The 24,047-nt window shown below is 54.0% G+C and overlaps 8 protein-coding genes and 1 non-coding gene across 9 annotated transcripts; 5 read left to right on the plus strand and 4 right to left on the minus strand.

Annotated features, from left to right (window-relative positions):
- Nucleotides 1–1,107: 1,107 nt before the first annotated feature.
- TRAVEDRAFT_50787 (uncharacterized protein) lies at nucleotides 1,108–1,640 on the plus strand (the record flags this gene model as incomplete). Its single annotated transcript, XM_008043707.1, has 4 exons — nucleotides 1,108–1,181; nucleotides 1,335–1,413; nucleotides 1,467–1,514; nucleotides 1,569–1,640. 4 exons carry the CDS (start codon nucleotides 1,108–1,110, stop codon nucleotides 1,638–1,640), a joined length of 273 nt encoding a protein of 90 aa, XP_008041898.1.
- A 1,462-nt stretch (nucleotides 1,641–3,102) lies between these two features.
- On the minus strand, nucleotides 3,103–4,828 carry TRAVEDRAFT_22578 (uncharacterized protein; the record flags this gene model as incomplete). The annotated part of the gene is made up of 9 exons (XM_008043501.1): nucleotides 3,103–3,225; nucleotides 3,293–3,364; nucleotides 3,440–3,597; nucleotides 3,648–3,870; nucleotides 3,924–3,936; nucleotides 3,999–4,180; nucleotides 4,240–4,325; nucleotides 4,377–4,452; nucleotides 4,499–4,828. 9 exons carry the CDS (start codon nucleotides 4,826–4,828, stop codon nucleotides 3,103–3,105), a joined length of 1,263 nt encoding a protein of 420 aa, XP_008041692.1.
- Nucleotides 4,829–6,237: 1,409 nt separating this feature from the next.
- TRAVEDRAFT_22579 (uncharacterized protein) lies at nucleotides 6,238–7,862 on the plus strand (the record flags this gene model as incomplete). Its single annotated transcript, XM_008043502.1, has 8 exons — nucleotides 6,238–6,495; nucleotides 6,557–6,620; nucleotides 6,672–6,748; nucleotides 6,810–6,991; nucleotides 7,049–7,061; nucleotides 7,115–7,381; nucleotides 7,484–7,546; nucleotides 7,755–7,862. 8 exons carry the CDS (start codon nucleotides 6,238–6,240, stop codon nucleotides 7,860–7,862), a joined length of 1,032 nt encoding a protein of 343 aa, XP_008041693.1.
- Nucleotides 7,863–9,364: 1,502 nt separating this feature from the next.
- TRAVEDRAFT_t160 lies at nucleotides 9,365–9,448 on the plus strand. Its single transcript has one exon. It is a non-coding gene; the product is annotated as a tRNA-Pro (tRNA).
- Nucleotides 9,449–10,058: 610 nt separating this feature from the next.
- Nucleotides 10,059–11,909, plus strand: TRAVEDRAFT_130568 (batten's disease protein Cln3; the record flags this gene model as incomplete). The annotated part of the gene is made up of 10 exons (XM_008043928.1): nucleotides 10,059–10,137; nucleotides 10,190–10,451; nucleotides 10,495–10,575; nucleotides 10,629–10,728; nucleotides 10,792–11,056; nucleotides 11,113–11,126; nucleotides 11,184–11,204; nucleotides 11,255–11,356; nucleotides 11,414–11,640; nucleotides 11,696–11,909. 10 exons carry the CDS (start codon nucleotides 10,059–10,061, stop codon nucleotides 11,907–11,909), a joined length of 1,365 nt encoding a protein of 454 aa, XP_008042119.1.
- A 1,173-nt stretch (nucleotides 11,910–13,082) lies between these two features.
- On the minus strand, nucleotides 13,083–13,297 carry TRAVEDRAFT_50791 (uncharacterized protein; the record flags this gene model as incomplete). The annotated part of the gene is made up of 2 exons (XM_008043708.1): nucleotides 13,083–13,175; nucleotides 13,235–13,297. The coding sequence occupies 2 exons, from the start codon at nucleotides 13,295–13,297 to the stop codon at nucleotides 13,083–13,085; spliced, it is 156 nt and encodes a 51-aa protein (XP_008041899.1).
- Nucleotides 13,298–15,635: 2,338 nt separating this feature from the next.
- On the minus strand, nucleotides 15,636–16,176 carry TRAVEDRAFT_22582 (uncharacterized protein; the record flags this gene model as incomplete). The annotated part of the gene is made up of 3 exons (XM_008043503.1): nucleotides 15,636–15,776; nucleotides 15,874–15,900; nucleotides 15,943–16,176. 3 exons carry the CDS (start codon nucleotides 16,174–16,176, stop codon nucleotides 15,636–15,638), a joined length of 402 nt encoding a protein of 133 aa, XP_008041694.1.
- A 2,303-nt stretch (nucleotides 16,177–18,479) lies between these two features.
- TRAVEDRAFT_22583 (uncharacterized protein) lies at nucleotides 18,480–20,155 on the plus strand (the record flags this gene model as incomplete). The annotated part of the gene is made up of 8 exons (XM_008043504.1): nucleotides 18,480–18,728; nucleotides 18,898–19,244; nucleotides 19,411–19,504; nucleotides 19,555–19,600; nucleotides 19,653–19,680; nucleotides 19,737–19,806; nucleotides 19,894–19,965; nucleotides 20,021–20,155. 8 exons carry the CDS (start codon nucleotides 18,480–18,482, stop codon nucleotides 20,153–20,155), a joined length of 1,041 nt encoding a protein of 346 aa, XP_008041695.1.
- Nucleotides 20,156–20,806: 651 nt separating this feature from the next.
- On the minus strand, nucleotides 20,807–22,342 carry TRAVEDRAFT_50795 (uncharacterized protein; the record flags this gene model as incomplete). Its single annotated transcript, XM_008043709.1, has 10 exons — nucleotides 20,807–20,914; nucleotides 20,967–21,053; nucleotides 21,106–21,255; nucleotides 21,327–21,374; nucleotides 21,436–21,523; nucleotides 21,583–21,770; nucleotides 21,833–21,924; nucleotides 21,980–22,043; nucleotides 22,096–22,242; nucleotides 22,304–22,342. 10 exons carry the CDS (start codon nucleotides 22,340–22,342, stop codon nucleotides 20,807–20,809), a joined length of 1,011 nt encoding a protein of 336 aa, XP_008041900.1.
- Between the last annotated feature and the right edge of the window lie 1,705 nt (nucleotides 22,343–24,047).

Here is a 24,047-nt window from a genome sequence, read left to right on the forward strand (position 1 = left end):
ACCTCAACAAGTCATGAGACAGCAGAGGGACGTACCGTAGTCACTCAAGCTAAAGAAACAGAACGACTGGCCCAGCTTGAGTAGAATCTTGCGGGGCCGCGGGGACGGACCCGGAGCCGAAGCCGGTACAACTACAGGCCGTGTGCATGTGGCACCACATTACAGCTTCCTGTAGATGCGCTTGCACTGTGCGACGGTCACCTAGGAAACTCAGAAGTTTGTCTCTACGGCAGCGTCCTACCAAGACGAAGAAATAATCGACTTACCCCAGTCTCGACCGAGGGCTGCAGTCCGCACTGTCATCTAAGTCGTCCAAGGGCAGCTTCAGGTGTCTCTTCGTCCGGACCACTCAGAATAGAACGCGAGGTTCTCGTATGACTCGCAGAAAAGAGGTAAATGGCTAAGGTAGAGGACAATACAAGACTGTAGATGAGGACGCAAGAGAAGAAAAGAAAGCTGCGGTGGCCATGGGCAGCCGAGTGGCGACGGCGTCTCTTCCGCCTCTAGCGCCCTAACGTGCCTATCCCGAGAAAGTCAGAGATATTCCCAGACTCGGTTCATTTGTCGCCACCACCATCCGGCCATGACACACGCAGTAAGTACTCTCTCCTCATTCGCTGTTGGAACGTTGGATACTAGCAAGAATTATAGCGAGAACTGGGTCTTCATCTCCTCGTAATGCCCTGACATCTGGTTTCTCGCTCCCTAGGATACCGTCGCATAACGACGCGCGTAGGTTTTCCATCCTATTCAGACTATCAATGGGAAGGGCTGACCTCTGGTGCACAGAAACCAACAGACGCATGGATATCCGTCTGCATAAATATCCAAGTGTACCAAGGCCTCGAGCTCCTGCGCTACATCGAGGACGTATTCGCCCGGCGAATCGCTGCAACATCGGTGCGTGGTGCGCTCATACTTATTTCTACCACGGGAACCAAAATCCTCTAGGCCGACGAATACGAGCAGCGCTATATGTTACACTCAATGTCCTCCAAAGTTCTTGTAGGTGTCTTAGTCCACAGACTCCCGGCGTGCTCGGATGTGTCGCGTTCGCCAATCCGCAGGATGGCGTCACCTTGCCCCACGCTCGAGCTATACGCAGCCATGTTCACCGAGACGCAGAAGATGCTCTTTTTCGCGCTCGTGTATCGGCAGTGGCATGTTTGCCATACTGGTTGGTGCGTGTTTTGTTTCTATGTGGTTTGCAATTCACTGAAATACTGAACGATTGATAGCCCTTACGCCTCCTTTTTGCGTTCTCCGCTATGACACCCACGCTTTCTGAGATAAATGGAAGCAATTACTCTCCAAAAATACTCCTATTCGCATAGCTCTACCAACAAGCACTCTCGGCAGCAGGCCATGCAGGGCTGGGTGCGCCGGGAGTCGACTGTCGCGAGCGCCTATATCGTACGTACGTCACCGCTACACGACATTGGTTCTCTCCTCATACCAGGCTGCAGGAGCAGGCCGCTAAAGACACGGTGCTTGGGGATCAAGCCTGGGTTTTGGTAAGTCGCAGAGGTTACAATCTGGTCCAGAGCACTACTCATCAATATGCTCAGACTGGTATATGTTCAGCGTTGCGCGGATTCGTACTGTGGGGTGACACGCCGTACTGGCAGTCCCAGGGCTGACACAGACTCTGGAGTCGGGGTCCACCAGAGTGGTTTGTATGATGAGTTTTGTGATAGACGATTAAGAGCAAGTGCTAACCTCCAGCGTACAGGAACCGGCGGAGACATGCATCTTCTTGAGGTCGAGTCACCTCCCGCTCCGTTAAAAAACAAACGCTCACATGCGACATGGAGACCGAATACAGAGTCAAAAAGACCTGACAAACTCCGTGCCGTTTTATTATTCTGGCTATTTGACCTGTGAGAATGACATCGTGTTATGAGCGCTGGCGAGTAGATGGTGTCGGTGTGGTGTCTTGATAATTTCGAGTCGCGAGGTCGCTTCCAGTAAGCATGACACTATGGGTATCGGTGGAGTAGGAATCAGATACCCCTTCTACGGTGACGCCCTGCCTGTCTGAGCGTTGTCCAGTGAACGTTGGACACCCGTACTAAAATATTAGAACCCATTCCTCCCCAAATTGCTCATTAACGTCGTCCACTGCATTCACCAGGTCTCAAATTCTGTGCTACAGGATCGTCGGCGCCGTTTCCACTCATGACGTATGAGTACGTACTCGTAAGTTCTGCAGCTCATGACACTGGTGGTCTAACGCCGACTTCCCAGCACACGTTAGTCTACCAAGCGCCGTCGCGCAAACTAATATTAGGATATTCTTGTCTCCCGGAGGGTCCGCTACTAGGCGGTACCTCAAGTTTGATGTTACAGAAGGGGTTGACATGTACCGTGATGCTCGTCCACCCAGTCCACCCTCTTCACATAGTCTGTCTAATCAACCAAGCGTGGCCGCCCAGTCCACTCAGTCCACCACGTTCACGCCCTGGCGTCCTGCAGGATTTGTTCTTCTCAACCTTACCATACACGCGATAGGGATTCGGTGCGGATACCGGGTGAAGGTGATTTATGCCACTGTGATTCATTTTGTTATCCCCCGGATTTGCAGTCGCGCATACTGAACTCGACCCGGCCAGACGGCACATCCACCGCTTCCAAAGTCTTTGAAATGCAAGCAGCAGAAACTCGAATAACAGATTTTCTTGGCGCATCCGTATGGCTCGTCAGACTGGAGCTATTCGAATGTCGAGTCGTGGATGTCTCCAGAGCTCCATCAAAGTGCGTCACGAACGAGGGTGCAACCCCTACTCAACCTCGGGGTTCCGCACCACCCATTGCGCCAACACGGAGTACATTTCTCAAATAATGATACTGAAGCGCTGTACTAAGCTCATTTAAAACACGAACGGATTGGGATGTGCATCGAGCAGCGTAATTCTTGGGATATGAGGCTTGATGTTGACGACTGCCATGAGACGGATCTACATATTGATATACAACGTAAAAGACACAATACACACGCGCGCAATTATTCCTGCGTGCTCCTTACCGCAACCTAGTTTGATAGTACAGCTGTTCAAGACGAAAGACTACATGTGTGCGTTGTGGGGTAAACTTATGAAAACTCTAGTTGCCGACACCCTTGCCGTCAGCCTTCTCGAAGACCTGCACACCATCGATGTAGGCGTTGAGGAGCTGCACAAGCCTGCTGTACACGACTCGGGAGTTTGCAATCTTCTTCTTCATGAACTGTCAAGGAATAGTGAGCTACTACGTGCGCACGGTAAGGGTGTGTCGCGGGACAGTTACCACATACCGAAGTATATTTGATATTCGGACCGGCCGCCTTCGTGAGTTGCGCGTGGAGCTGTTGGAAGTCGGCCTTGAGCTGCATGATTGCCATTTGGAATATCAGCGTTAGCACGCAGTGGTAATACATAGACCGGGAAACGAGGACACGCACAGCGTACCAAATGCCCGAGATGGCATCGATCTTCGCACAGAGGTCCTCGATGTCGTGTTTCGTGCTGCTCATGAGAGACTGATACTTTACGAGCAGGGCACTCTGTTGGCAAAGCTGAGCCATCTCCTCTTTGCCTTCCTTGATTTGTGCTTTGAGATCTAGGGATGCGAGTGAGGAGGGGACAACATTTGATACCGAGAGTGCATACCTCGCGCTTCTTGAATCTTATCTTTGAATGTGATAGCGGAAGGAACCGCCGCGAGAACTGAGGCCTTGGGGAAAAATGGATCAGGAAGTGCTGGGCCCGCGATACCAATGAAACCTACCGCGAAGGCGTGGGCGGATGTAGGCGAGAGCGTGAAGAAGAGGAACGCAGCGGAGATGGCGCCCGCGGAGAGGCAAGCAACGCATGCAAGGCCCGCATTCCTCATCTTCGCAACGCGGTGATTAGCGCTGTATTCCTATAGTGCATACCAGTTCATACCTCCGACTTGACCCTGCAGTAAACACGTCCCGGTGAGCGGATCATGAGCGTAAATGATCGAGGATGTGTACGTACCCTGAAAGTTTGAGACTCAGTCCGTCGACGCGTGTGCGGGTCTCGTTCAATTTGTTGAGGACACGACTGCTGTTCACGTTGACGGTCTTCTCGATTGTGATCCCGAACTCCCGGATGTTGCGCGCGAGCGTAGTGAATCCCTGCTCAATCTCGAAGGCCTTTTCACCGTCGCCATCGATGCCCTATATTTGAATGTGCGTTAGGGATGATATTGGTCTGCAAGAGGAGGCTCGCTTATTACCATGATGACGTTTTGAATCTCTGCCTTTATATCGTCATATTTTGACGCATCGATATCTTCGCCTTCTGGGAACAAGTCGTTGTAATCTAGAGACGGGTTGAGTATACCAGGTACGCAAATCGGGCGAAATGACAAACTGTTCAGGACTGCTATGGCTTGTCTCGCATTCTTGTGGCTCTGGTTCAAGAGGTCTTCGAATTTCTGGCGTGAGCACTATGAGAGTGTCGTTTGAGATGTAATAGAGACAAGGATATCAAACCGCGTGAAAACGCTCCCAGTCAGGCTTGAGTGGAGGTGGTCCTTGCGTAGCGCCAGTGACCTTGGCTTGGAGGTCGAAGCTATGCAAGTCCTTGCTGATGGCTGCGAACGAGGTTCGGATGTCGCAGATGGATGCCGTCAGCCCTTTGACGTTCTCCACTGCCTTCTCGCTTGTTTTCTGCATATTATCGTGGAATATAGTGTCGAGGGAAGGTATGGATGGAGCGGCATCGGGTCCATGGAGTGCATCCTCTAGCTGACTCTTGAATTCAGCGGCCTCTGCATTGAGGTGAAAGTGGGAGGGCTCGCATTCAGTGGTAGTGAACGACATCAGTATGTGATGATGAGGGGGCGTTGTCGAAAGGGGGATTCGAGGAATGCAAGTCCGATTGTATCAGCTTCATATAAGTTTCACGGCGCTTTGAATTGATATAAAAACCCGTATACAATGGAGCCTCTGGGATGGACTCAAGTGCGTATCTGAGAGGGAAAACGGGGAGAGGTCAGTCAGCGTTCCTCCGATACTCGGACGTCGACGTCTGCGCGGCCGACCACCCATTGGCCATCTGCCATCCACCCACACGAGATGGAAGGTGGAAGGTGGAAGGGAAGTCGTTACGTAGTGCCTGCCACCGCCCATAGTTTATGGGGCTTGAACCGTATATAGCTCGCTTATCGCTCAAATAAGCTGGAATCATTGTGGGCTTGATGCTAGGATAAACACACAGAGTCAGATTATGTTCGTGCGATGCACCAGTGAAAGAGCCAGAGAGCGTCGTTGGTCAGTGTTGAGTGTTGAGAATATCTTGGAAACAGCATAGAGACAAACACACAGTGTAAATGGGAGAGCAGACTAGTGTACCCGGTGACTCGAGCTGTATCTTCTCTGCTTCCCCTCGTAGAGCGCACGGACATTGAGGGCGAGTGACAGAAAGCTTCACCCGCGCTTGAAGAACCAGGGCCATGCGCCGCCGCCGAGCGCTGAACCGGCCGATTGGCTAGCACTAACGCCGCTGCCGATACTGCTGCTTATCCGTATATTATTATGACGGCTCCTGTCGGGGCGGGTCTCTCCGAGCATCGATCTACTCTTCTTGCTCCACTCCTAGTGCGTGCCGTTGCGTGGTTTGCACGATATTGTACGACCTAGACCGGGAGATTTTCGCTGGAGTTCAACGTTCAATGGTATGATCAACCTCTGCGCTCGCCCTTCTCTACTAAGCATGTCATCCAGACTAGTCATATACGCCCGGGCCGCGTGGTTGGCCCACCATGCAGCATCGGCTAGGTGAGCGCAGACCAGGACACCGGCCCTGTACTCCTCATATCACATGAACCTGCCACAAAGACATATAGTGGCGCAACCCTGCTACGCAGTCCACCACGCCTACCGGAGAAACTGTCAGTTGCGTCGAACTTGTTCCTGAAGCGGACTGCTTTTCACAGATCAGGCTGGCGTCCTGCTCTCTCTCTCATTTCCGCTACCTCCCATTCGAGTAATATTAATCCTAGGGAATACGCGCGCAGACCACACTTCCAAGTTCCCTGTCAGAGAACGCACCGTCGGCCGTTTGCGAACTCGAACCCTCTCTGTATACGGCGTATATGCGGGCTTTGTGCACACAGGTCCTGGTTGGAACCTCCTGCGCATCGGCCCACCCACCCGCTACCCTGATCGAGTATACCTGGCATATAAGCCAGAGCGAAGGGTTAACATTAAGCAGCCTTCTCCCCTCCCCGATGAACTCCGGTACCATTTCTTTGAAGCTCGGGAACATCCCAGCTGGCAGCAGTACTACGTACTCACCGGTGTCCGCTTCCAGCCCCGTCAAGCTAGCGAGCGTCCCAATCATAGAATGCGCGACGACCATCCACAAGCTTGCGGGCGATGCACGTAGCTTACACAAAGCTCTTGATGAGACTCAGCGACGCATTCTCCGGGTGCCTGCTCCTCTCATGCCTTCCGAATTGGTGCTCGAATGGCGCAAAGTCTCCGAGGTCAGTCTATCCAGTCCGGTTCAAGCACAGCTCTACGCTGACCACGTATATCATTGTTCAGGCGTATGGTGCTATACTACATGCCTCCGATGTGTGCGCGACGAACCTCGCGGCAACTATGAACAGTAGGTGACGAGTCAGTGCGAGACATACGACTCGTCTGACCTTGTGTACAGCCCACATTTCTTTACAGGGAGAGATTGTCGACGAGGACGCAGAGGATATGATTGAAGAGCTCTCCGCGCTGCAAAAAGTTCGTCTTGTTTGTTTCGAATCATACAGGTCTGATTATGCATTCTGAACGCGGCACTTAGGATGTTAAAACCGCTCCAACACACATGAGCACTTCCTGCGCAGACCTCAAGCGACACGTCGAAGCCTTTTTACGTAGTGTCAACTCCACAGCACCCAGCAGGGCTCCTGGTGCCGCGTCCTCCACCGCTGCATCCGCCTCCACATCTTCATTCCCCCACTCTGGGAGTGTTCACTCGGGAAGGTGAGTTTTCGGCCTGCTGTCATACAATATGTTCGATCCCGACGCAGTAATTACCAGGGCGCATGACGAGGTATCTCCTACTAACATTTGGGAATATCTTCATGCATACTTATGGCACGTCAGACCTCCGGGGCACCGCTAGGCCCCGTCTACACTAACGACGTCAGTAGCAGGGCGTGGTCACGAGTCAACAACGCGCTCGCTGCGCTGTGGCAGTTAGATGAACACAAGAACGGGTCGCAGAGCGTCCCGGGTGCGCGCAGTGCAGCAGCCCCTGAGACGCCCTCTCGCGCCGTAGATGAGGCGTTGGTCGGGGCGATCAAGGGCATAATTGCAGGTCTCGACCAGCAGATCCAGCAATTCAAGGCCTTCACCGATGTGGCAAAGCATGTACGTACTTGGGCGCCGTCGGACATTGTTTGCGCTCGTTCGACGTTGTTACAATGCATATCGGGCTGACCAGTCTGCTCCCCAATCAACGTCTTGCCACAGCTGGAGAACGAGATCAATGCATACCATTCCGCTTTCCTAGCATTCAAGATGTACCCTACCTCTGTGAGTGCTGCTTTCACGTCATCAGTTGGCATCGTACCAGAGGAAGTGGACAGTCGCCTGACCAGCTTTGCGATAGGAGAAACGAACGGCGCTCCAGAATATGCATGCGCGCGTCGAGGCATCTGCGAAGTATTGGAGGGAGCTGGCAAGTGTACTGACTGATGGGTATGCCCGTCTCCAGAAGTAAGCGTTTGTGCGGCTTCTATAGCATGCTCGGGTCTTCGAGGTGGACTTGTTTATTCGCGCGCAGTATGGTCGGCCTGAGGCATGTTGGGAATGCACTTTTGTGTTCGAGTTCTTTGGACTGGAGACCTGATTATGTATGGATGTAGGCGGACAGAGATTATTGTGCTGGTGGAGGACCGTTAGCTTTCCGGGACGCGCAGGACGCGAGCTGCTTGCCACGAGATGCTATGAACTTGAGGGTGAACGGCGATGCTGCGCACGCCAGGTCCGATTCCACAGGAAGTGACCCAGATATTGCACAAATTAATGTTCTTTGTTTGACTCACTATAAAACAACGCTCAGCTGTACGGGACAGATTGTGATCAGGAATATAGGTATGGGCAGCCTGCGGCGACACTTTTTGCAGCCTCATACACCAGATGGGCGGGGTCGGTCCGCAGCTAAGATGGACGGTCTGCCAAGAGTCTACTAACAGGGATGATTTCGCATACTGCGGTCTGCGGGTCATGCCAGCAACCATGCATAAACCTTGTTCCATGTAGGAAGGCGCCACAAAAGCGATGGGTACGTATGGTGCCCGGGCATGTCTACCCCACACAATGCCGCTCACAAAGCAACATGACCGTTGCTGTTCGTAGGGTGGTGAGGCGCCCTACAGGCAGATCTCTTCGTGCGCCGGTCAGCTTCTTGGGCCATTGTGCAGTGGTGGGCGGGATGGGCCATGGAGCTGGCGCCGCGTGGTGCACAGAATGCGCCGGGGGCGGTTGAACGACCGCACATACGACGATGCGTGTTAGACTCGGTGCTTGAAAAGCTCCAATAAATTGTGGCTACCAAGCTGCATACAGCTCACACAACGAGCGAGGAAATCGCGCGGCGGAATGATGTCCGCGGCCACATAAATATCTGTATACAAGGTTTCCATGCATTGAGCTGCATACCGACGGGTCATCAGATGAAACCAGTCCTAGATGCCACCAAAGCGCGTACCGTGGAGCTGATGATAATGCTTGCCCACCCGCAATGTACAAGCAAGCCTGTAGAAGGTTGAGGGCATTCGTCAACCTGCAGAAACACAACTGGAGACGATGGAGACGGTGGCAAGGAAGGCTAAAGCTTGGCCAAGACGTCGGGGTATACGACGCCACAAAAGACAAACAAAGACAAGCTGAATCAAGCGATCTAAAGTAAAGGGAAACTACGGAAACCCGCGGACGAAGCCGGGTGCGCCTGGATTCACGTGACCGAGCCATTTCTCACAAGCAAGACCGATTCCTATGGTGCAAGGCGCTAAGCCACCACTACTTTTGTACAGTGGCGAAAATCGTCCTGCCACCAAGGCTAACCCTAGGCTAGGGTCGGCGCCTAACGCCATTTGGCGGGGGATGGCGAAATCGGCGAACCCCATGAGAAATAACTCGTTCAGTTTTGAGAATTATAAAAATCCGTCTGACAGATTTGTTCCCCTCATGGAAAGGAGTCGATTGGTCAGACAGATAAGAATTTGGACAAAATTTGAGGTGTCCAAGCCCCTTGTTCAAAAGTAGCGGTGACTAGACGCCCCGCACCATAGTGGAATCGGAACTTGCGCTTTGTGGATACATAATGCCATGGTTTTCTCTTCTTTATATGGCCTGGTGGTCTAGTAGTATGATTCCTTCTTAGGGCATTGTCTTAGTTGGAGGAGGTCCCGGGTTCAATTCCCGGCCAGGCCCTTTTGGTACCAACCCACAAATTTCTTCAATCTCAACAGCGTAGCTCGTACCGACTGTTTTTGTTTGCAAGCCAAGAGATACAGGGCAGCAGGACATGTCTAGCAAACGTCACAAACATCGTAGACGTCGGGCTGCAGCTCGTTACAGTCGTTCGGTGTTCGGATGCGCTCAGACCGCGACGGGCGCTCCGATGCATCACGTCCGTCGACAGGCGTCTCCATCGTGCTGCTTTTACTCCGCAACCACCATCGACTTCGTCTGCAAGCGTCCGCTCGGGGCCTTGGTTAGGGTATCTCATTTATATTTCTCGTATCTCTGGCTCTTCACGGACGACAACACACCTTCAAGGCCGGTCTCATGCGCCACGGCGGCGTCGCTTCAGGACGTGAACCCGGCGAGGAGCTTGAAGCAGCTGACCTGCTGCTGCACGGCGAGGAGGAGCACCACGGGGGTCGAGAACCAGGTAAGTCGCGTTTAACTTGAGGATGGAGGGAGCGGCTATCGAAATGTAGGTGCTCAGGTCCATGTCGCGCTCGAATAGGGAGTGCAAGCGGTTCTGCGGAGAGCTGTAATGTCTCGACACGTCGACACAATCTGATATACTAACGCTATGAGCACTCATTTAGAATCTCGTACACTTCTGTTCAAGCTGAGCCTGTCGTTTTTTCTCTTTGGGCTGATCAACAACGGTACGTTCCTCCCTTGTCTTCGCTCGCTTGGAGTCTACAATCAACAACACAGTGCTCTACGTCATCATCCTCTCTGCTGCGCTGGACCTGGTCCCCCCTTCTACTCCCAAGGGTATCATCGCGTTCTGCAACATCTTCCCTGCGCTCATCGCGAAGCTCGGCTGGCCTTACCTCCTCAAGGGGCGGATACGCTACGCTCGTCGCCTCGTCGGCTGCACTGCCATCAGCATCGGTGGAATGCTGATTGTAGCGCTCTTTGAATCTCTCCCTATGAGATTACTTGGAATCTGCTGCGCGTCGTTTTCTTCAGGCAAGTTTCGCTACTCTATCCACTTCTCGGGATGTGCGCTGAGGTAGGCGATCAGGATTGGTCGAGTTAACGTTCTTGCAGCTGTCAACCCGGTATCACCCGCCTTCGGTGGCCGGCCGCAGCGTGGGGTAAGTCATACTCCTCGCAGAGTAGCGATTGCCAAACTGAGCTGCGTTACAAGGTACTTCGCTTCCGGAACTGGTGGCGCTGGCCTCGTGGGCGCGCTGCTCTGGTGGGAGCTCAGGGGATTGGGAGTCCGCTTCGGCGTCGGCCTCTCTTCCGTACGTCTTTGCCGCAAGTACTCTGCATCTTTTCTCTTTTCCTTACCTGCGAGCTCCTGGTAGATTCTCCCGTTCATCACGCCGCTCACCTACCTCTTCATCCTCCCACAACCAGAGGCATTCGTAGGCCGGTCATTCGAGACAGGAGATGACGACTCTGAGGACGCCGCAGTGTCTGCGTCGTACGTCCCGCTCGCGCGTAGTGAGGATGAAGATACTGCACGAGAGGGAGAACCTGAAACTATGTTGAAGGCGTCCGTCGCACTTTCTATAGAGGACAAGTGGCGCCTCGCGAAGCCGATGCTGATGAAGTATATGCTCCCTCTATGTAAGTCCCCACATCGCACGAATAGCTGTTATGCATCATGCTAATCGCGCATGTAGTCTGCGTTTATCTGGTCAGTGCATACGACTCCTCCATTGCTCTGCGTCCATGTATCTGAGCAGCCTTGCAGTTCGAGTATACTATCAACCAGGTATGTCTACGCATAATCTGCCGAGTGTCTGCGTCGCTCACATGCAGTAGGGAATCTCGCCGACCCTCGTATACCCTGTCCCCACGCGGGAATCGCATTGGTTTATGAGCCTCCTAATTCACTCCATCAGAGACTACTATCCGCTCTGGCAGGTACGTTGTAGGGCGGATATACCACCGCGTTGCAAAACGTACTGACTGGTACCTTAGCTCGTATACCAGAGCACAGTCTTCCTGTCACGCTCGTCCATCTCGCTTGGACTCCCGCCACTCCCCGGGAGGCTGCTCTCATTGCCCGCATTTGTACAAGGCGCGATCCTGTGCACGCTCGCGTTCGAGTCCGCGGTCGGTATCTTCGGGGACGCGCACGAGGGCGTGAGCTTCGCACTTGTGTTCCTCCTTATCTGTGTCGAGGGCGTCTGCGGCGGGCTCGCGTAGTGCGTTCATCTCGACTTTTCGACCCGTACCTTACGCTGACGTCGCTGATTTCAGCGTGAACGTGTTCTACCGCATCAATCAGGAGAGGCTTGACAGCCCCGGTGCGGACGCCGAGCGCGCGAAGCAGGAGCGCGAGTTCAAGATCGGCTCCATCGGGTTGTCGGACTCGACTGGCATCTTGATGGCTTCGCTCCTCGCAGTGCCGACCGAAATCAGGCTGTGCAAGGCGCAGGTTGCGCGAGGGAAGATGTTTTGTCAGAGTTTGTGAGCGCCGTCGAATGTCTGCGTACAATACGGCGGTCGAGCACGGCAGGCGCACGCGAGGCGAGGAATTCATATAGCCCACTGGTGCGCGATACAAAGTTCTTAGGCATGGGTTTGAGGACCCGCCGATTTGCTGACGCGTTCGGACGCAGTTTTATAATATGTGATGACTCTTTCTTGGGCCTTCGGCCGTATACATCGGCCCCGGAGTGTCCTGTGAGATGTGACGCTACCGCCAGGATGCATCCAATTCAAGGGATGGCTGATCATGACTCTGTAGCACTGCGACTCGTTTAGTCCCTTCAAGATGCCATGAACCTCAGGTAATCTTCTCAGGGAATCTTGCGTCTTTCCTAAGGTCCGCTGCGGATCTGCCGCGCCTGGGATGTCGCCTGCGTCGGCATACTTACACGCGTGCCCAAGTCGGTGCTGTCGGCCACGCCGATATAGCCACCTCCGTCGCGTTGTCGTTTGATGGGCAACTTATCGTCGACAGGGCGGACGAATACGGCTGCCACATCGAGAGTCCGGACGACGGCGACAAGCTCGTGTGGATGTACGCGTATCCCCGGCCTGTGCGCTCCGTGGCCTTCTCGCCTGACGGAGGGCATGTCGAGCCCGGACGACGCGACTGTGAAGGTGTGGGACATGCAGACAGGAACGGGTGTGCCGCGGCTCGGTGCGTAGGGGGAGGGCGATTTACCGGGTCTGCGCCGGGGAAGATATCGAGGCCCTACACCATGTCTTTGGCCGGACACTGCATTTACTAGAGTGTATGTTCTGCGTCCATATAGCCAGTGCCTCTCCTCGGTAAGAGGGTCTTGTTCGATCGCACGTTTAAGACCGCACGACACTCTGTTCACCATTGGCCCGGTACGAACTGTATCGGCCCCGCGCTGCTCCCGCAGCTCGCGCCTCCGTTTCTTGATAAGAGCAGCGCAAAAAGGATCCTGCACATCTCGAGGACATGCGGAGCCTTCGAGAGCGTGGAAGCAGCAATATACTATCTATACACCGCTATACGCAAACTTGAGCGCTATGGAAACACGATCGCCAGTGCACTGCCGAAGGGCGCAAAGAGGTATCCTACACATCCACCAGAAAGCATATATATACTTCGTCGCTGAGTCGCTAACGCCGCCTTTCTTGTTGCTACATCGTAAACACCCGCGGGTTCTCAGGCAGCCGATCCCGGCTGGACGTACAGCTTCAGGCACTGAGAAAGTGCCTTGCACACAGCACGGCTGGCCTCAATCTTCTCCATGAGGAACTAAGAACCAATCCCGTATATCAGCCATAGACACACACTCCATGTGTCAGAAGACGTACAGGGGAGGCGGCAACACTGGCGATCCCGGAGTAGAGGCTAAGATCGGTTTCAAGGACGGTCATATCAGTCCGCAGCTGTGTGGAGGGAAAAGGTCGAATCAGCTCTAGGAACATACAACAGGCAGCACAGGAGACAGGGAGACCGGTGTCGGACGGGACGGATAAACGGCAAGAAAACGACATACACTCTTCCAGATGTCGGATATAACCTTGATTCTGTGGGCGACGTTGCCGATGTCTTTCAGGATGGTCGCGCTGCAGGGTCGTTAACAATGACACACCACTGTAGTGAGCTGCATACTTCACAATGTTCATTTGCTCTTCGAATAGGAATCGCAGTACATGAAGTTAGCTGTGGTAAGAGCGGTCACATGTGCGGCCACTTACTGTCAGAATGCGCGATTTAGCGCTGGAAGTTTCGTAGATAGTTCTCGATTGGGACATGATTACTAAGCGATTACTTAGGTAGTACTAGAAAATTCGTTTGTAAGTAGTATATAAGTGCGCGGCCTACAGCCGCGTCTCTACGCTTTAATTCACTTTCTTCACCGCTCCCCTCGGGACTTCTGACAGGTTATGAGCCCTGCGCTCAGACCCTAGTCGCCGACTTTCGCCCTCGCCTTCCTAATCTGTCTTCGCTTACCCGATCTATTCGCTCTCTTATCTTATCTCCCCGCCATGGCCGCCGAAAACATCAATTCCCTCCTCTCGTCCGTCCCGAAGCTCTCGGCCGACAACTATCAGGACTGGAAATTCGCCGTCCAGATGGTTATGCGCCGCGCTGGTTGCCTGTCCGTCGCCAACGGCACCGAAGAGCGCCCGACCACTCGCGAGAAGAGCGAGCAGTGGGACAAGTCCGCGGAGCAGGCCCTTACCATAATAGGCCTTACCGTCAATCCGGACCAATACCACTACATTCGCGACGCGAAGAACGGCCCGGAAGCCTGGTCTGCCCTCCGGGGTGTCTACGAGAAGAACTCCCGCGCGAACCGCATCGCCCTCAAGCGCGAGTTCTATACCACCGCCCACGACCCGCGCGCCCCCATCCGCGAGTACACCAACCGCGTCACCGACCTCGCGAACCGCCTCAAGGCTATCGGCGTCTCCCTCCGCGACGATGACGTCATCGACGTCCTCATCTACAACCTCCACCCGTCCTGGGCCTCGATCGCGAGCACCCTCTCGGCTGCGCCCGGCACCCTCAAGCTCCTCGACGTCATCGGCGCCCTCGTCGATGAAGAAGCGCGCCGCGCCCCCGACTCGTCTCCCGACGCGACCGATCCCGACGACACCGCGCTCGTTTCGCGCCAGCCGCGCCGCTCGCGCCAGAACGACCCCAAATTCCGCAACGCGCCCGGCAGTTACTATGCCTGCAACAAGCCCGGCCACATCGCGCGCGACTGCCCTAACCGGCCCGCTGTCGCGAACCTCGCCACCGACTCCGATTCCGAGCCCGAACTCGTCCTCTCCGGCACAATCTGGTAGGCGCCCGTTACCATAACGGGAAGGTATACGGTGCGTCCTCTCGTGAGCGGGTAGGCTCCGTCGTAGTGGTAGGGACCCGGTGTATTGGGGCAGGGACGCCCGCACACCGCGAGCACGCAGGCTCCTACGGCGTACAAGCGAGAGATGGGCACTGTGGGGAAATTCGGATTTATTGGGATAACGCCCAGCTAGGGTTACGCTGGCTAAATCGAGGGGGAGTGTCAGAATGCGCGATTTAGCGCTGGAAGTTTCGTAGATAGTTCTCGATTGGGACATGATTACTAAGCGATTACTTAGGTAGTACTAGAAAATTCGTTTGTAAGTAGTATATAAGTGCGCGGCCTACAGCCGCGTCTCTACACTTTAATTCACTTTCTTCACCGCTCCCCTCGGGACTTCTGACACTTACCTCCCAGGATAGGTCGCTAATTCCCCAGTATAAGCACACGGTGGACAACTAGGTGAAGCAAATGACTCACGAACGCCTCGAGAGTGGTCATAGGCGCGAGCATGCTGAGGGACTTTGACATATTCGGGACCAGCGTGGCCACCCTCCCCAGGTAGTGTGCGTTTCGGTCCAAAAGCTATACAAGAATGAGATGTGAGGTATCGATATCATGTGGTGACATTCTACCTCGTCGGGTATGCTGAAATTCATTATATGAGCTCCCTGTCGCCATCAACGAGTCCTGGTGCGGAGAAGCTCCACTCACTCAGAAACCTTTTTCTCCAAAGTGTCCATGTCCTCGAAAGCATTCCTGAGATCTTGAAGGAGAGGTCCACTGATGCCCTTCGATTTCATGGAGAGCTCGACTTTATGCTTGAAGTCCTCGATTCTGTTGGAGAGGTCACTGAAGCTACTGTGAACATCCTTAGCGGAACCGAGACGCTTTATGACTTCCTAGATGACAATAGGTTATATGGCTGCATGACGACGTGCGGCCATGGTCGTTACCTCTCGAAGCCGCCCAATCTCCGTCATCAAGGTCGAAACATCGCAATTGAGGGCCTTGACCTTGCCCAAGACCGCTTCGGTGTACACTATCGAGTACACAAGCTATAAGTAAAATACATACAAGCCAGATAAAGTGTGGTAGCTACCATCCATGACACCGGAGGCTGCGGTAGCGCTGTCGCGGCCGTCGTTGACGTACTGGTTGAATTCCTGTAGCAGGTACTACCTGTCGGCGTGAGTTATCGGTGACAGGGAGAGATAAACCCACCTTGCGGAAGGCGGCCCACTGCGTCGCGAGCACACTCTTACCGTCAGGGGACTGGTGGTCAAATGCCTGAAGAGGGCGCATGACTTTGTCGAAGAGTGCATTGATAGTCTCGATGTTCTTGCCCAGGTTGTCGATATCCTTGTGGATAGCTTGCCTGGCGGTGTCGCTGTTGAGGTAGACAATCACCTGCTCCTCAACAGAGGAGTCATCGTTGGGCTGGGATTCGTTGTGCATGATGTTGTAAAGCGGGGAGATCTGAGTCTGACTCCGAAACGATGAGGGTTTATAAGGAGCTGCGAGCTGCGAGCCGCGACTCGTTGGGGAAATACGGCATTGTTTTAGCCAGAAGCGACCTGGAGTTCTTACCGGTATACGTATAGTAATCCTTTAATCCTTCTCCTGTGAGCGATCACATTCGTAGCGGCTGTCAGAAGCCTCAGGCCCACATTGAGATGGCACTGGCGCAGCGGTGTACCAGGAGCGCAGTCCGCAAGAGAGGCCACCTGAGATCTGAGACGCTCGCGCTTTGCATCCAAACCACAAACACGGACAAATACCATACCTTCAGCAGGGCACGCCGCAGGAATGCGCAGTGTCCGAGTCGAAGACGACTCAAACTCCACCCACACTGAGTTGAAATGCATCATGGTTTTTGTCGTCGCTCTTTCTCCGCAACGCCGAAGCGTCCAAGGCGTTCACCTGCTTTTGTTCGCCAAAATTGGTTTGGCGGAGAACGTTTAGTTTCCGTGCGCTTCTATCTTAACAGGCAACACCGCGCTCCCATCGCATCGCTATACCGGACCCGTCCATGCCACAGGAGGGTAACAATAGGCGGTATGGATGCGCATTGCATCCTGGCTCCTCGAGGGCCCCAAGGGACTACCCTAAATCAATCCGCCGATGGGTGAGAGGGTAAAACCAGGCACAACGGAGCGAAAACCATCCGCCACACGTCCACACGTCGTCCACCTGCAAGGTGGATGAGAAGTATCGAACGGGACCCATGACACGAGAAGCTAGTAGAATTTGGGTGTGCGGTTGCTCATTTGACATTGGTGCCGGTTAGGAAAGAGAATTGTGCTGCCTCTTGATGCTCTGTAATCGAATATCGACCTCGTTCGCCTGTCAAGGGGAGCAATAGCGACCACTTTGGGGATGTGCAGTACGAATTTCAGCTCACCGATGAAGCAGGAAAATCCCATTGGACAAAATGCAATGCACGCCGTGGTGAACGACCGGCGTGGGGTATTACACCAGAGCCGCCGTCATCGTGGCTGAGACTTCCCTCGTCGATGCGCACCGCTGCGGAGCTCTATCGCCTACGAGCAAGGTCAGCAGCTGTCCCTTCCAACGCCGGACCATAGAGCGGGTAGATAGGGCGAACCTGATACACTCTGGGCCCAAACTATCCTATTATTATCAACCAACCCGCGTCGGCGAGCGAGAAGAAGTTACGGCGCGTGCTGGCGGAAGTGCCGTCCTTGTCTAGAAAGAACCACCCTGAAACCTGTAGATCAAATATGGAATGATCAGAGTTGCGATAACCACCGAGCGGTCGCTAAACTACGCACGCACGCACCTCTTGATATCGCCATTGTCTGAACACACCCTGTCAACTGCCATTCAAAGATAGGCCCATTGTGGATGCGGACGAGAGAATATACGTCAGGACGTGAATGCTAAACCCTAAGCGCGCTCCGAGAGCGATGTCCTCCTATATCTGCTAAAATATGAATGAAGGTGAGCTACGGGGCGTCAAGGTTGGCCAAAAGACTGACCTGTACACATGCGCCTCATGCTCTCCATTGAAAACCTACTCGGTGTCGACATAACTTAAAAGGAACTCGGGCTGATTGCATGCGAGAAAAGGGAGCGCTGGCGAAGCCTGTTCAAGCTGGACTCGCCCTGAGGACCGCAGAGCCACGAGTATGTCCTGCATCGAAGGGGGTGCTGTCGAATAAGATGAAAGAAGGTGGACGCGTCGACTGCCGCCTCATGTCAGGTGCGATGCGGAGAGACGTACAGTTTAATGAGAACACCGCTAGGCCCGCCACCTTGTCACGCGGTGTTCCGTTTTGGTAGTTTGAGATGGATGGGCGTAAGGCCGAGCGCGGGTCTGCATTATATCCATCATGGGTCCAATTATGGGATGTCGCCGCCGGCAAATATCACTGTCAAAGAAAGACCAACGGTTGGCACTTTCTTGGGGAGGCGACACCAATGTTTGTCCGTGATTGCTTACCCGAGCTGCGTGTTGAGCGCTAGCGGTTGAGCGGCAGAGCGGCTACTGTCTGGCTATGATGGTGTCCTCACTCTAGGTCTGTTCAGATACACCTGCGACTGAGGCAGCCATCGCGTTTATGGCCCAATTATCAACTGAAGAGACGCCGTGTGCATACTGAAGACAGTCGAGCCCGCTTGTGGCTCAAGGCCGGCCTCAGCAGATCGACTGTATAAAGCTGCATCGACGCCGCTCGCCATGGAAGCTGCACCCCCAGGCTTGAGTACCCTACGCCCTCTCCACTTCAGCGTACGATATGTCTAATCTCTATGGAGCTACTCTTGGACCGAGTCCGGAAGACTGTGTTCTCATCAACAGCACGCTCAATAGCACTTCGAGTACCTCGGCGCTCGAGCGGGACATCGAGCAGCTCCGCAACAACATTGACACCATCAATGACCTCTTCCAGAAGGTCTCGCGCCCTCTCCAGAAATTCGACCACGAATACTTCAAGGATTTAAACGCCAGTGGCGCACTCGCCCCGCAATGGGTGTCCTTCCGCAAGGTGAGTCCTACGCTCGTATGTCACGCTGACCTCATGCCGACATTTGTCACGCGCCACAGCGGTTCAACCAGTACGTGGACCACAGTCGCGACAGTGCTGCAGCGGCGTCGGCGGTCATGAATCGTAGCTATTGATTGCTATCTTTCCGTCTATATGAGGACACTTACAGATCGCACACGCTGTAGTGTACTCCGGCGCGGTCCTGGGCAAGGTGCGAGAGGTCAACTGCAACGTCGCGGCTTTGGTTGCAGAGATCCAGATCTTTCAAGGGGTGATTTCGTCTCCCTACCGCTTCTTATATTCTAATAACATCTCTCCTGCTCACCAGAAAGTCCAGGCGCAGATTGTGATGGCAAAGCGCGTGCGCGATAGCTTCAACAACATTGCTAACGACATCAAGGAGTTCAAGAGGAAAGTCGAGATCACCGTCGGTTTGGAGAGCCCCAGTGGAGCTCTTTCTGAGGACATGTCCAATGCCTTCGAGAACATGAACGTGGTGGAAAACAAGGTCGCTAGGTATGTACATTCTAATCGCCATAGCATGCATGGTCGGCTGTCGTTGGAACGATAGTACAACTCATAACGCGCATGCGGTCGCTTAGCCTGCCAGATGAGGTTTTAATGCAGTCACTAGGTCTACGCATTAAACATTTTCGCTTACTTCTGACCAGCTCATGGACAGGGGATCAACTTATATGGGGACAGTGGCCTCATTTGCTCCTCGAGTTGCGAGGACCCTGTGCACGATTGCGCCCACGATAGCCTTTCAAGCGTTGGTCAGTCGTCCTGCTCGTCTACTAGAGCATATCTGATGTTTGACCGTCAGCAATGCTTGTTTGTGGTTCCGGAAGCCGCCGTGAGTGTGGACCCAGGTACGCTGCAGCGCATCTTCACACTACCATGATACTCATGTAACAACTTGAGACCTCGCGGCGCGAATGGAACTTTCGAAGTACGTCGCCGTTCTTGATCGCATCGTATTGCTTACTGACTCCACTCATACTCTAGGAGTCGGGCTCTGGAAAATATCGGTAATGTGGGCCAGCGTATCGAAGCTATAGCCAACATCTGGCACAGCGTACGTCACCCTCTCGCTAGCAATCCCGCCTCATCTCCAGTGCTGCGCACGAACTCGAAGGCTGATTTACATCGGCATCCTATCTAGCTACGGGTTGACATGTTGTGCCTTGAGACGGACCTCAGCCTCTGCGGGGGGAGCGAAAACGTCACCTCAACTGTACGTCTTCATATGTGTAGCGAATGTATACCTTCTGTGCCCATGTCTGACATAGGCGTGGAACTCACAGTTCCTGATGCCGAAGATCGAGGCTAGCATCACTGTATGCAAGCTGCTCGTCAAGTGCCTGAGCTTGTACGTGAGTCAGGCCACCCTACAGAAGGCAGACGTGTTCCCGGGGTCGGGCTGACAAAGGCATTGGGTGCTTTGTAAACACAACGATGGAGGCGTACGTACAAGTGACCTATGTCCCGGCGATGTATCACAAACAAATGTGTGTCATGACTATGCTGCTTTCCAGGAAGCGCGGTGCTCCAGCATATCGGAGTGGCGACGCTCGTGTTGCGCTCTGCGGGTAATGTGCTGCCCAGCCCAATTGTGCTCGTTCTCTTGCATCGGTATTTAATACGCAGTCTACTAACCATGTGCCGCCCTCTGTGAGCCCAGACATATCACTACTCACACTCGTGGACCTCCTGCGTGAACTTCCCCTGGTCGAGTAGCGTCCAGGTGCGAGCAGAGACTTCAGGCGTGCGGTGTTCGCCCGACTAACATAGTGCTGGCTCGGTGCGTTCTTTCGCTGGCTTATCGGGCAGGTGTTTTCAGGGTCTAATTTCTCGTGACGTGGTAACAATTTTGAGGGGCGCGTGCGGTTGCGGTCTCTGAGTAGTACAATGTATGATACGAATTCAAGCCTAGCGCACATGTAAGGAATCTTCATATCTACAACTACAGTCGTCGAACAATTGTAGCACGAAACTAGTCGATCTGTCCACGATATCGCATCCCGAATCAATGTCCGAGCATGCACATGTAACATTCCTGATGGTCTCTCCGTAACCTAAAGCTCCTCCGAGATCGAGCTCTGGGACGGATGCATCCTCCGGAGGGAAGCATGGCGCATGCTCATTATTGCATCCCACATCCCCGCGATTTCGCCGTAGAACGTCTACAAAATACATTAGTGGGCACACATTGAGCGAAATTCTTCTGTCGCGCACCAGATCTGATACGTCCAAAATTTCTGAATCCACGGATGCTGCACGGCGTTTTAGGTATGCGGCCCATTGCGCTATCTCGTCGGATATCTGCCAGCCCGTGTGTGATCACTACGTAGGCACATTTGTAGGCCGTACGAACCTCCGACCAAGTAAGAGCGAACTTCGTTATATCGTCCGCGACCCGTTCCAAAGTGTACTTCATCGTATCGGGATACGACGGTCCAGGTTCAGATACCACGAGCGGTACGTCGTTACTTTCGCCTGAAGGTGTACTCCTGCCCGGATAGGCCTGTTCGGCTAAAACATGAAAGTACGAAGTCGGTCAGTGTGATGTTGAAGGTAAAGGAGAATATCGCACACTCTGAGCTCGATATTGGGAAGGATGCGTGCGATTCTGAGCATAGTCTTCTGACATTCCGCTAGTCCTAGCCATGTCAGCCTTTATTACGAGAAGTGTGCAGTCACTTACCCATGCGATAACAAGCCCGGCAGAGTATAGGCGGCCTATTAGTCTACACACTCTTCTTAAGTGGCGATTGAAGAAGATCATGGCGTATCTGCGGGTATAACGATCGTGAGATCTAGATATCTCACGGAATCCGAAGAAGTTCCTCACATTTGGAGACGTAGTTCTGATATGTAGTGAATAACTTCGCCAAGATTCCAATGGCTCGTTGTTAAGGGTCGGGGCAGTGTGCCAGTAGGCGCGTGGTCGGCCTGGGCCTGGAGAGTGCGTATATTCCCAGCAAGCTTTTTGAGGTCGTCAACAGAACTCGTCCCGCAAGCGACCTTTTTTCGCATGAGCTGTATCACAGTAAGCATTTCATTCGAACTCCACGGAGCTGTGCAAGAAGAGTTACACTGACGTTCTCTGCAAACTGGAGTCCTGTCATGGTATCCTGGTAGCTAGATAGACCGATAGCCGTGAGCACGGTCTCTCTATATGCTGCAGCCACGGCTGGTCCAGTAATTCCTCAAGCATCGAAGCTAGTAGTTCAGCATTTGCGACGTACCGTCCATGACTGCCACAGACTCGTGTAAGTTTCTCCGACAAAGAGAAGCAATACGCAAGAAATCCTGATGCAGCGGAAGTGAGGCCGACGAAGAGCGAGCAGACGTCGATACTCACCTGGTAGTACTGATCCCAAGTAGCCAAAGATATCATTGCAGGATGTGAGCGACAATTCTCCGGACCGACGTTGTCGAGAACAAGGTACACGCTCAGAAATAGGTCCGAAATGTCTTCCACAGACTGTTCTATGTGCATGAGCTTTCTCTGGGCGTAGGACAGCGTCAGCGGACATCGGTGGACTGGTATGCCTGATCCTCGCACGTACCTGCGCTTGGCTGGCCGCATAGGCGGCGCTAGAGGACATTTCAAGGGTGACCTCCCTGGTTGATGAGTGTACTGTATAACGGTTATAGCACAGAGGTGGCGTGATTTGGACTGGGAAGAGACGAGTCTTGAAGTTCCTACACCTGTTGTACTGAGAGTAGGGATGTATGATGCTGCAAAGCGCACGATGTCGAAGTTGCACGCACCATGCACGAAGCGCAGTCGCTTGCAGCCTCGTGCGGAACGCACGCTGTAGCTGTCCAGGAAGAAAGAATATCGTCGCCGAGATTCCGGGGTTAGGGCTAATGGGCGCCGAGACGTTCGAAAGGAAAGCGACACAGAATCGCTGCACATGTCTGAGTACAGCGGCAGCGTACAATGACAACTTGGTAGATCGTCTACTACAGATATGATAAGGTTTGTGTTTTGTCCTTACGTATTGTACGGGAAGGAATACCGAAGGGGATATGCACTATACATGCGAACACTTCACCGCGGAATCAGGGAACATCTACATCGTACTACTGCGCCGATCGTGCCCCACTGCCGCCACAATGCCTGCTGAAAGTTCGACGTTCAACGAGAAGTCCACATACGGTGCCTGCCCCCACCCGCCAAACATCCAGGCAGGCTCGGTGTGGTTCTGTAGTGTCACGTACAGCTTCTGTACGATCGCGACTGGACTCCCCGTTGCGCGTAGCTCGAACTCGTGTCGCGCCTCCCCCAGTCCAGTGAACGGCACAAAATGCGAGAGGCGCGTGCTGTCCGCCCGCCGGATCTGGGAGGGAACGAGGTTCTGAGGGCCCGGGGCTGCGTGGGGGGCCGTGTCGGCGCGCAGGTCACGGCCGCGACTATGACGAGCGAGCTGGCTGCCGTAGTGAACGGTATATGTGACCCCGTCAGCGCGGTCTCCTTGTGCGATCCGCAGCTCGATTTCCTCTATGTGAGCGACGGGACTGGTCGAACCCCGGCCGCCGCCGTTGTGTTGTAGCCTCAGAGAGTGATCGCTGGAGTGCTCGGAGGGGTGTCGCACTTGGGCGGTTGTCCGCCGAAGAGAGACCGCATACCCTTGCGCGGAGAGCATGGAGGTGCACCAGGGCTGGACGAGGATGCGCCGGATGCGCAGGGCAGGGGCACCGCTGGTCCTATGCTCGATCGGGATACGGCGAATGATGAGGGATTTGATCGAGATGTCGTCACGCATGTCGCGCACGGCCGCAGACGAGAGTGCCCAGGTACGATAGTAACGCTTGCAGTCCAGACATATGTCCTTGCGCGTGCCGACGAGTAGGTTGTCGTTGGACGAGTTCGCAGGGGGCTCGCAGAGTGGGAGGGCAATGATGTTCCCCGCGTCATCTGTACACTGCAACAACGCAAGCCAGGCACATTCGAAGGGGCCACACCCACAGTCTCGATACGAGCTCTGTTCGGGGAAGAGCGTGGTTCCCGAGAAGGAAGAGGACGAGTAGCGTATGACGGGAAACTGGACTCGGACGCCTTGGAGGAGTGGAGTGTACATGGCCGCCTGCTCCAGCTGAATGCGCGGTCCTGAGGAATCCCAGATAAGCTCATCGAATTGCCTCGCTGTTATAGGCGTATGCGTCCTAGCCGCGCGGAAGTCGCGCGGGGAGACGGCGAAGAGCGAATGGGGAGGACGTTGGAATGAGGTCAATGGCGTGTCTAGGATAGCCATTCGCTCCTCGATCAGACGCAAAAGAGACGCCGGGGAAACACTTTCCTGGCTT

Source organism: Trametes versicolor (assembly GCF_000271585.1).
Source record: "Trametes versicolor FP-101664 SS1 unplaced genomic scaffold TRAVEscaffold_10, whole genome shotgun sequence".
Lineage (NCBI taxonomy): Eukaryota > Fungi > Basidiomycota > Agaricomycetes > Polyporales > Polyporaceae > Trametes > Trametes versicolor.